Source organism: Salvelinus sp. IW2-2015, unplaced genomic scaffold (genome assembly GCF_002910315.2).
Source record: "Salvelinus sp. IW2-2015 unplaced genomic scaffold, ASM291031v2 Un_scaffold564, whole genome shotgun sequence".
Classification (NCBI taxonomy): Eukaryota; Metazoa; Chordata; class Actinopteri; order Salmoniformes; family Salmonidae; genus Salvelinus; species Salvelinus sp. IW2-2015.
In genome coordinates, this window is record NW_019942576.1 from 706,340 (window position 1) to 717,831 (window position 11,492).

The following is an 11,492-nucleotide window of genomic DNA, read 5'->3' on the forward strand; positions in this document are numbered from 1 at the left end:
TCTATCTTGCATCAGCCCTCCGCTTGTCTATCTGCTCAAGCCCTCCCGCTTGTCTATTCTGCATCAGCCCTCCGGCTTGTTCTATCTTGTGCCTCAAGACCCTCCGCTTGTTAAGTATCTAAGAAATAGGGACTGAGTGACTCAAGGCCTTACAGGCCGCCAGCTGATCTAATCCTGGGCTCGGAGCCCATGTGCGCGGGACTTTGTGTCTGCCACTCACCCGAGCGTCGTAGGCCGTTGACGCCGACCAGCTCTGTACTAGTCCTGCTCCCAACGCACTCGCGGGCTTGGTACAAACTGATCGATGCTACAAAGGCACACCGCAACGCAAAGTTTGAGTAAGCCTATCTGCGCTCGCGCAGCCCACGTGAAAGCCCCCATCATCCAGTGATCTATGGCGTGGGGTACTCAGAGCAAAGACTCGCGGCCAAATATGATCTGATGGTCTAGAGGGCGTCACGGCGACAGTCCAGCAACCGCCACTCATGTCACTACAATCCAGGACATACCCAAGCATACACGACGTCACGTAGTGACCTCTAGATGACACATGCATCAGCAGTCCCAGAAACCCTTGTGCATATGTCCCCCTGACAGACTCAGAGCCTCCCCGTTTGCGTGGGCCAACCTGCTAGGGCCAATGAGCTCAGCACACGTTCCACACGCCCATGCTTATCCCCCCCTCCCCCCCCCACCACCGGTTATTTCCCCCCTCTGTCCCCCCCTCTCCCTCTTGCATTGGACTAGGGCTAATGTAAACTAGCCTGCAGCTACACAGCCACAGGCATCTCTGGCTCTTTGAAAACAAATAGTGCTTTCATACATTTTTTCCTCTTATCTTTGCTAGTTTTTCCTGCCACAAGATAAGCCTCTGAAATATTTTCCTATTCCCATTACCGAGGTCATTAATACAGTGGCATTTGTTTTAGTGGATGGGGGGGGGGTATGAATATTTCAATGCATAACGTATAGCAGTGCCATTAAACAGTTTTAAATGGTGCTTATCAGTGTCATCAAATAAACGATTTAGCCTTGACGTTGACGATGCAGGGGGTTTTGAAGGTGAAGGGACAATCAGAGGGAATTAATTTGATTTGGCCTTTCATGTAATTACAGGATGCAGACAAGTCTCCTGTTAATCTACAGTATCAGGGCAACGCTGGACCTCAGGGAGCATGGAAAACATTCAAACCTTCTTTCAATACACCAACTCTTCATGTGTTGACAAAGGGCCCTAATGTAGACAGCAACACATAGTATACAATTGCACACTCTAAAAAGTTGTACACTAATCGCACACACAAATTGTCTGTACAGAAATGACACAGATCGTGGAAATAGTATTTTTAGTGGCTGCATCTGTACCATACAGGWGACAGTACAAAGACAGTTTGGGAGTCTCTGACCTTTTCTTCATGACCAGCACCACGCCGAGGAAGATTATGACAAAGAGGAGGATACCAGCGATGACCCCGGCGATCTTCACCGTGTGGTCCGTCTGCTTCTCCGGCTCCACCGCYTCAGGCTTCCTGGTCGCAGCCCCTGGTGGTCAAAGAGAATGGGTTACAACCGTCACCGGGCGGCCATTTTTGGATCCATGTCATCATCATCACMATGGGTTGTCACGTCATTCACTTCTTTCTCATCAAGGACTCATGCAGGGTAAAGACAACACCCGTTACCAGTGAAGCGTTGACTATGTAAGACTATAGGGAAAGGTTTTAAATGAGAAGGGGAATTGCTACACTGTTGTTATAGTTCATTACGACAACGCTGTCTTCAAGTCTACCGGGTGGTCTAACTGTGCTTAGGAGTTGGAAAACTCCAGCAACGTACAATCCGTTTTCCATATGGCAGGAAAAGACCAACCTTGTAAAACGGATGCCTTACTGTGTGACAGTTCATACTATGCTAAGCTGGCCTCTATCCATGTTACATTTAATTCCATGTGATTAAACTGATTTTTGACTGACGACGGTGAAGTTCACCGCTGCATGTTCTCTCTGGTTTCCACAGCTGCTCTACACTTCAGCCGTGCACTCCCTTGTCTGTCCTCCAGCCTCCCTCCTGGCATTATGTGTTTATGCACCACTATCTTTCCCTCTATCCCTCCCCCCCAATCCTTAAATGAAGCAGTAATTTGCCCTCGCCTCAGCTCCTGCACCTGAGAGTTCCAGATAAACTCATTAACTGTCCCTTTTTACACACCCATTGTCTTCGGGCGACACAGAGCTCGAGCACGTTGCCTCTGTTGCGTTTGGATAATCAAATCTGGGTCATGTTCTGTAGCGTGGTGAGCGCCAGCGCACAAACACGAAATAAGGGGGACTACTTGCTAGGGAGCAATTTATTCCCCAAGCATGCAGTGGCGGGTGATCACACCGAGGGCCAAGGCATTTCAAATCTGTTCCAATGAGATAACCAGGCCCCTCGCAGCGTCTCAGAAGAGCCACTGTTTCACTGGGACCTTCCCCTCTGAGGAAAGGAGAGATGAAGAAAGAAGAGGAGAAGGAGAGAAACAAACGAGAGGAGAGAGAGAGTTAGAGAGATGAAAGGGGGAGAGCGGGATAGACAGAGTTAGAGGAGAGAGGGAGAGAAAGAGGGAACGAGACAGAAAGAGAGAGGGAGCCTCCTGCTCTCCTGTTCACAGTATAATGTGATGGAACGTCAACCCCGCAGCCTGATGAACTATCCATTTCCTCACACTAAATGAGTTTGGGATGAAAAATAGTCAGGACACGTCGTTCAATTTTCCCCGACACCCCGAATCTATTCCTCCCCGCCTCCACCACTACTTCAATCAAAGGGTGGCAACATCCATCACTATCGTTGTTACCGCTGTGACGGATAGGGGGGCCAACAAACGGGTGGCTTATTCCACGGTAAGAATTTGTTTTACTCCGAAGGGTGAGTCTGGGTGAAGTGAAGGGAGAGAGGAGAGGGTAGGCTTGGAGTACAGAGGGCCCAGGAGAGACAGGGTGACCACCCTCCAGGTTCCACACCAAGGTTGACCATGTCCTTGGACAATAATAATCTGATGGGTGCTTATATTTGTCGTACTGAAATGTGTTTTTTGTATATCCCAACTCTCCCCGAGACTCTCTGAGTGTGAGGGTCACAGTCAGGGTCAGCCATTATCAACACTGACCCTGGAGCAATTAGAGTCAAGGGCACAGACAGATTTTTTTCATCTTGTTGGCTCGGGTATTCAAACCCAACGACCTAACAGCTAGGCTACCTGCCYACCTTCCATGTTGAGTCCAGAGGGGGACAGACAGTCATTAGCATTCACCTACCAGGCAGGCAGTCTCTCAGAACGCAAATGTCTGTTATCAATTGATCAGTTATTCCATATAATTGTGAATACCACTAGATATAGCTCTCTGGATAACCAGAGAGCTATTGAGGGGTTTAGGTGGTGAGGAAAAGGCCTTCAAGGAAAGCAGTAAGGAGGACGTCTGACTCTTATCAGGTAAACCTTGCGTGGGCAAAAATACAGAAAACATTGGGTGCTCACATGTGAACAGAGGTTTTAAATATATTCCCAAGCTAAAAGACTGAACAGTCAAGGTCAGCTTGACTCACTTGGTATCTCCAGTTTGTTCGGGAAACGTCAAAACATCTCCAGCTGTTTTGGACTTTCTAACTATTTACTTTCACGCCAAGCTTTTCTACTTCAAATCCTCTCCTTGACATCTCTGTTTATGGGTCAAAAGCAAACTGAATGCCCCAAGAGGCATAAAACACTGGTCCTTTTTAAGTTTAAACGGCAGATATCTCCGGCTTTGAAGAAGGGAGTGAAGCTTTCGTGCTTTCAGGGAGGCCGTTTCATGTCAAACTCAAACTATGCGAGGTGCTTTGGGGGATAGGGTGTTCCACTAACTCTGTGTGGGAGGGTGTGTAAACGTCGGGGCTGAAACACCACAAGAGCTGGTTAACAACACACAGCGGCCTCCACTGCTTACATTTATCATGTCCCTAGGACGTAAACAGTGTAAATAAAACAAATGCTGATATTTAACGACCCCTGCCAGGTCACTCCTATCGACACGTTGTTGTCCATGTTGTATTAAAACTAGACGTTTCTGACTCATTTTTTAGAAAATGTTAACTGGAGTTTAACTGGTAGCAGTTGGTTAAGTTTCATAACTTAAGGGAAAATTGAAAATTGTAAGAGTCAAACTATGTTGCAAATTRGTAACACAATTTGTACTCAAGTCCAAAGTTTTGAACATACATGTCTTTCCCAGCAGTACTTTTGACATTGCATCCACCTAATGTTCCCTTTTCTTCCCCTCAAAAAATCATGTTCATTCCCCATGACCTGGAACAAGCCTAAAACGTCCATAGTTAAATATTTCACAGGAGAACATTTTCCATTTCACAGTGTCTGACTGTGTGTGACTGGGTAGAATCATTTGGCTTCGTGTATAAACAGAAGGAGGAAAGTTGTCACCTTTCCTTTGAAGCCGCGCCTGCCTGGTAAATATTTGAATGTCATTTTCTGACAGCAGGTTGAGCAGGATGTCGTGCCAGAGTGTGTAGCTTCTCGGTTTCATGCTCGCTGCAGAGGCCTGTATTGATCTTTTTCCCCACTCACAACTCCTACATCTGCCTTGAATGAAAATGAGCTCATTCTATGTTTTTGCAACACAACCAGGTGTTCAAGGTACTAAATCCCATGTCACACTATCTGTAAGATATGAATAGGATAAATACTGACCAAATGACAGGTATGAATACAAAGTGGAAAATAAGATATCTGGTAACCTAGTTAACCCTTGACGGTCTCTCAACAAACATGACACACGCTACAAAATGTAACAAACAGATGTTATAAAACATTAGAATGCACAAACAGACATACATTATGAATCTTGGCACACACACACACACACACACACGCACACACACACACGCACACACGCACGAGGAGAGAGCTGGGAAGTTGTAGTGGTGGTCTGACCTGTTAGTTGGTTGTCGCCAGCCGCGGGGGCGATGCGTATGTAGGGAGTGGTGAGCTGAGTCACGATTATGGCGGCTAAGGCAAAATAACAAGTTGTTCCAGGCCAACATGCAGGAAGTAGAGGGAGAAGGAGAAGAAGAAGAGGGCAAGGTTGAAGCCAAGAGACTCAGGCAAACAGGAAAACATCCCTAATCACACAGAGCAGAGAAACGGTAGGAGGGAGAGAGAAATAGATACTTCTCTCAGGGAGGAATAGAAGGTTACATATAGTTCACAAGCTTGGCATTGGTTTTGTAACGGTTATGTTTCTATACATTAGTAATCGTCCCAGAAGCTTGGTTAATTACTTGTTTGTGTTGTGTGCTCGTGAACAGCAGGGAGGGAACTAACACAGGGATTTCATACAAACCTGAGGGAGCCATTCTAGAGATATGAGACTGAATATAAACATTCTGCTAGAGCCACTAAAATCCTCAATATTCAGTTCAGGCTCTCTCACTGTCATGGTTATGGCCTTCTGTATGAGCAGTTTGTCCCGCACCACAGCCCCCTCTGGGGATCTGATTGGCTGCCACCGCTATGACTGGCAGGTACCCCGAGAGGTGCTGAACCTATTAGCAGATGCTACWTTAATGCGCCAACGCTCAGGTCCAATAAAATCTGATTAACCGCCATAAACTATAACGAAATCAAAAACAACAAAAAAAGCATTAAAACAGTCCTTTCATAATCTATGATGGGCAAGAGGGGGATTCTAAATTCAAACGTGCTTAGCGTCTGTGGCTAAAAAGGACTGGAAACAACACAGGAACTAGTGCTCATTAGCATATAGCATTATAGCCCAGTCTTGGCACCGTGAGAGCGAGAGACGGCATGTAGTAAGGAAAATAGATGATCTACCATCTGTACACAATTACATTGCTGATCGGCGGCACACTAATGCGTAGTGCTAGAGAAAAGAGGAGGCCGCAGCTTGTAAGTATCTCCGCTGGATGCTAATATGCAAATATTTCAGAATTCTGGGCCAGAGAACTCTGACCATCTGCGGCCAATGAAAATGCTTCCCCTTTTCTACGATTGTTCGACATTTCCTGTGTTGGGGGGGGTTAATGGTTTGTGAGAGTTGGAGCATGTGCTTTTTGGCTAGCCTAGCTCAGTTATAGGGCCTACAGGCTATTAGCACTATACACGGCATATCAAACTACCACACACTTTAGAGTGGAATAGTGACTTCATTTATTTTGGTGGACATTTTGGGGTTCTGTTAGAAACAAGACAAACAATTATACTTGACTCCAAGGTCTAAGTTCTTTAAAAAAAAGTGCCATATTTTACCTAATTTGCTACTGTTGTTTACTTAAATGTGACGTGAGCTTGAAATTGTCAATAGGACACAGCTCCATGCTTATGACTGTTAACACTTTACACAAGCACACACTATCAAACTGACAGAGGGAGAAAGGTGAGCGGCCAAAGAGCAGACATTCATTTTTGAAAAGCATGAGTAGCAGATTAGAAGAGCTGCGTACAGCACTATAGCCCTGTGGTCGAGCTAAAACAATCCTCGTGTGTGTGTGAGAGAGAGGGGAAACGCAATTCAATCAACAGTGGTGAGATTACTTTCAGCCAACAGACGCCAGTCCTACCTTTAGTGGCCACTCGTACACAATCGATTTTGGTCTCCTGCGAGGGGAGAAAAAAAAGAGAGAACGAGAAAGAGAGGGACAAAGAGAGCGAAAGAGAGGCATTAGTTCTCAAATAAAACAAATAAAAATAGTTCAGTCAACATATTAGCTGTCAGGACTGTGTAGGGACTGCTGCCTCTTAAAAAGGCTTTGGTTGTCCCAATCTGATCAGACTGACTGGGCAGTAAAACATAGACACAGAGAGAGACACAAGGAACAGAAGGCAAGAGAGAGACCAGAGAGACGAGAGAGACACGAAGCAGAGGCAGAGGCGAGACACAGAGAGGCAGAAGACACAGAGAGACAGAGAGACAGAGAACGAGAGAGAGCAGAGAGCAGGAAGAGTCCGAGGAGAGCGAGAGAGGAGAGAGAGTCCGATGGAGAAGAGATCGTACCTGGGGAGATGTCCGGAGAGCGGAGAGAGACCCGAGAGAGAGAGTCCAGAGAGAGAGAAGAGAGGAGAGAGAGAGACAGTCCCGTAGAGAGAGAGCTTGAGCGCGAGAGAGAGAAAGAGCGAGCGCAGAGAGAGAGAGAGAGGAGCGCGCGAGAGAGGAGAGAGGAGGCAATGAGGATGATACTCGACTAGAAAGCGCGAGAGAGAGAGCAAGCGCGACGCGGAGAGAGAGAGCAGGAGCGCGAGAGAGCGAGCAGCAGGAGCAGGAGAGAGAGAGGGCGCAGGAGAGAGAGACGAGAGAGAGAGAGCGAGAGAGAGAGAGAGAGCGCGAGAGCGAGAGAGAGCGGGGCGCGGAGAGAGCGCGCAGAGAGCGGCCCGCGCGCGAGAGAGAGCGGGCGCGCGCAGAGAGAGCGGGAGCGCCGCGAGAGAGAAGCGGCCGCGCAGAGAGAAGGAATTGGGCGCGGAGGAAGAGCGGCGCTGAGAGAGAGAGCGGGCGCGAGAGAGAGAAGCGGGGCGGAGAGAGGAGCGTGCGCGCGAGAGAGATGAGCGGGACGCGCGCGGAGAGAGAGGCAGGGCCGGAGCGCGAGCGGACGAGAGAGAGCGGGGCGCGAGAGGAGAGCGGGCGCGCCGAGAAAAGAAAAGAAAGCGGGGCCGTGGGGGCGCGAGAGAGAGCGGGCGCCTGGAGAGAGAGCGGGGCCGGAGAGAGAGCGGGCGCGAGAGAGAGCGGGCGCGCGAGAGAGAGAGCGGCGCGAGAGAAGAGCAGCGGGCCGCCGAGAGAAGATGCGGGCGCGAGAAGAGAGCGGCGGCGAAGAGAGAGCGGGGCGCGAGAGAGAGCGGGCGGGGCGAGAGAAGAGCGCGGGCGAGAGAGCCGGGCGGGCGAGAGAAGAGCGGGCGCGGCGAGAAGAGAGCGGGCTGGACGCGAGAAAGAACGGTGCAGACAGAACGACAGCCGTACAGGACAACAGACAGACAGACAGTAAGAGAGAGAGAGAGACACAGGGACGCAGAGAGACAGAGACGCAGAGAGACACAAGACGCAGAGAGACACGAGCGCAGAACGAGAGCGAGACGCACGGAGACGCAGACGAGAGACAGCGAGCAGAACAGAGACCGCAGAGACGAGACAGACAGACGCAGAGAGACACAGAGAGGCAGAGAGAGCCAGAGACGCAGAGAGAGAAGAGCTGCACGAGAGAGACAGAGACGCCAGAGAGACACAGAAGACGCAGAAGAAGACAGAGACGCAGAGAGACACAGAGTCGCCAGAGTAGAGACAGAGACGCAGCAGAGAGCAGAGACGCAACAGAGAGAGGACAGAGACGCAGAGAGGACACAGAGACGCAGAGAGAGACAGAGCGCAGAGAGACACAGAGACGCAGAGAGAACACAGAGAGCAGAGAGACACAGAGATGCAGAGAGAGACAGAGACGCAGAGAGAGACAGAGACGCGAGAAGAGAGCGAGACGCAGAGAGAGACAAGAGACGCAGAGAGGGACAGAAGACCAGAGAGAGACAGAGACGCCAGAGGAGAGACAGAGACGCAGAGAGGACAACAGAGACGCCTGAGAGAGCAGAGAGGCAAGCAGAGAGACGACAGAGACGCAGAGAGCAGGACAGAGCACGCAGAGAGACACAGAGACGCAGAGAGAGACAGAGACGCGAGAGACACAGAGACGCAGAGAGACACAGAAGACGCAGAGAGAGACAGAAGACCGCAGAGAGACACAGGAGACGCAGAGAGAGACAAGAGATTGCAGAGAGAGACGAGACGCAGAAGAGAGAGACAGAGACGCAGGAGAGAGACAGAGACGCAGAGAGAGACCAGAGATGCAGAGAAGAGGACAGAGACGCAGAGAAGACAGAGACGCAGAAGAGACACAGAGGACGCAGAGAGAGACAGAGAGCAGAGAGAGACAGAACGCAGAGAGAGACAGAGACGCAGAGAGACACAGAGAAGAAGCGCAAAGAGAGAGTACGCGAGAGCCACAGAGACGCAGAGAGACACAGAGACGCAGAGAGACACAGGACGCATGAGAGAACAGAGAGCAGGACAGAGGACGGAGAGAGACACAGAGACGCAGAGAGACACAGAGACGCAGAGAGACACAGAGATGCAGAGAGAGGACAGAGACGCGAGAGAGCACGAGAACGCAGAGAGACACAGAAGACGCAGAGAGAGACCAGAGACGCAGAGAGACGCAAGAGACGACAAGAGCGCAGAGAGACACGAGACGACAGAGAGAGCCGCAGACACACAGAAAGAGATGAGCACACATGAAGAGAACAGAGGAGAGAGACACGAGACACCTGTAAGATAGAGAGGACACTGAGCGATCAGGACATAGACAGAGACGAGAGACAAACAGAGGAGCGAGAGAGAGAGATCCAACAGACAGAGACGCAGAGAGGACACAGAGCCGCAGAGAGGAGACACAGAAGAGAGACAGGAAAAGAGAGAGACCGGAACACGGAACACCAGACAGAGACACAACAGACAGAGACACATCAACAGGAGCACACACACACAGAGAGCAACACAAACACACAGAAGAGACACACACACAGAGACACACACACACAGAGACACACACAGAGACACACACAGAGACACACACAGAGAGACCGACAGAGAAGAAAAGGAAAAGGCTATTCAGAAGGAAGTGTGGAGTGAAATGTGATCTGCACAGCCATCCTTTCTTCTCACAGACAAACTGAAAAAAAGAGTGAAAAAGTTTTCCACAACAAGGAGGGGAAAAGCAGGAGGCAGAAATGGCTTTGCCTTCGCTCGTCTTACAAACGTGGAACAAACAAACAAACACGGTGCAAAGCAACGGTACATGAATATTCAGGGGAATGGAGAAAGTGACTTGGGGCTTATGCTTAAATCCCCCTGTGCTTTATGACAGCAAAATGCACTTGTGTGGCTTGGTGCATTATTGAGGAGACGCCAGATTAAACTGTGGGGTGTGCTGAATATTTAAAACAACTCGGGGGGTGCTGTGAGTCTGTGGGACTCAGGTGGGGAGAGGAGAAGAGACTGGTTTCTACTAAGACTGCTTGATGACAATGGAGCCAGATATTTACAATATGGCACGTTGCCAGTACTTAACGAGATACTGGCATGTCGCTGGAATAGCTAGCAGTAATTTAGTTGGAATCATTTGGATCACTTAGAATCTAGGATTAMAATTATTGTCTTAAACTAAACATGTGAACACCTATATTTCCACTTAGGTCTAACTGCTGGGGTTAGTATTGAATGTTTTCGCTCTGCCTCAGAGTGTGGTGGCCTTTCTTTGAGGCACCCTGCTCTGAACTGAGGGTAGAGGACTGAGGGGAATGAGAAATATTGTTTTCAGTCTCTCCCCCTTTCTCCCCTCTTCTTCTCAGAAGAGAAATCCTTAGTACAGGGCACACTGATCTTCTTTGTGGGAAAACTGTRTCGAAATACACTACAACACAGCTGTACCACTAGGCTCTGCCCTACTGTCCCCACAGCACCCTATTAGTAGTAGGAGGGGAGGAAAACAACCTGCTCCTCTCCTCTCCCAGACCTCCATTAGAGGGGCAACACTAGAAGGAGAGACCAGAGAACTGAGACGAGCCTAATCTCAACCCCCTCTCCACCTCCCTCGACTCTAGCCCCCCCTGGCTAGTCTCTCTCCAATGAATTATCTAATGAATGGCCTGAGCTTGATTGAAGAAGAGAGGAGGAGAGCAGAGGACAGCGGAGGAGGGGAGGACAGCAGAGGAGGGGAGGACAGCAGAGGAGGGGAGGACAGCAGAGGAGGGGAGGACAGCAGAGGAGGGGAGGACAGCAGAGGAGGGGCGGACAGCGAGAGGAGAGGAAGGAACAGCAGAGGATAGGGAGGACTAGCAGAGGAGGGGAGGACAGCAGAGGAGAGAAGGACAGCAGAGGAGAGAAGGACAGCAGAGGAGAGAAGGACAGCAGAGGAGGAGGAGGAACAAGCAGGGAGAGGGGACAGCAGAGGAGAGGAAGACAACAGAAGAGAGGAGGGCAGCAGAAGAGGGAGGACAGCAGAAGAGAGGAGGACAGCAGAAGAGAGGAGGACAGCAGAAGAGAGGAGGACAGCAGAGGAGGGGACAGCAGAGGAGGGGACAGCAGAGGAGGGGACAGCAGAGGAGAGGAGGAAGGCTGAGGAGAGGAGAAGGCTGAGGAGAGGAGGAAGGCTGAGGAGAGGAGGAAGGCTGAGGAGAGGAGGAAGGCTGAGGAGAGGAGGAAGGCTGAGAGAGGAGGAGGCTGAGGAGATGAGGAGAGAAGGACAGCAGAGGAGAGGAGGAAGGCTGAGGAGAGGAGGAAGGCTGAGGAGAGGGAGGAAGGTGAGGAGAGGAGGAAGGCTGAAGGAGAGGAGGAGATGAGGAGAGAAGGCAGCAAGAGGGAGAGGAGGACAGCAGAGACGAGAGGGGAAGGCTGAGGAGAGGAGGG

The 11,492-nt window shown here is 50.1% G+C and overlaps 2 protein-coding genes across 2 annotated transcripts in view; one reads left to right on the forward strand and one right to left on the reverse strand.

Moving 5' to 3' along the window:
* LOC112068574 (receptor-type tyrosine-protein phosphatase mu-like) overlaps positions 1 to 11,492 on the reverse strand; it is a 180,546-nt gene that overhangs the window by 82,482 nt on the left and 86,572 nt on the right. Inside the window, 3 exon segments of the mRNA XM_070438203.1 lie at positions 1,407 to 1,542; positions 4,967 to 5,041; positions 6,613 to 6,649. Of these exon segments, the coding sequence (XP_070294304.1) occupies positions 1,407 to 1,542; positions 4,967 to 5,041; positions 6,613 to 6,649 (248 nt within the window).
* On the forward strand, positions 7,276 to 9,323 carry LOC139023956 (octapeptide-repeat protein T2-like; the record flags this gene model as incomplete). Its single annotated transcript, XM_070438202.1, has 3 exons — positions 7,276 to 7,572; positions 8,781 to 8,858; positions 9,081 to 9,323. Coding segments are annotated over 3 exons (618 nt in total), but the record flags the coding sequence as incomplete, so codon positions are not given.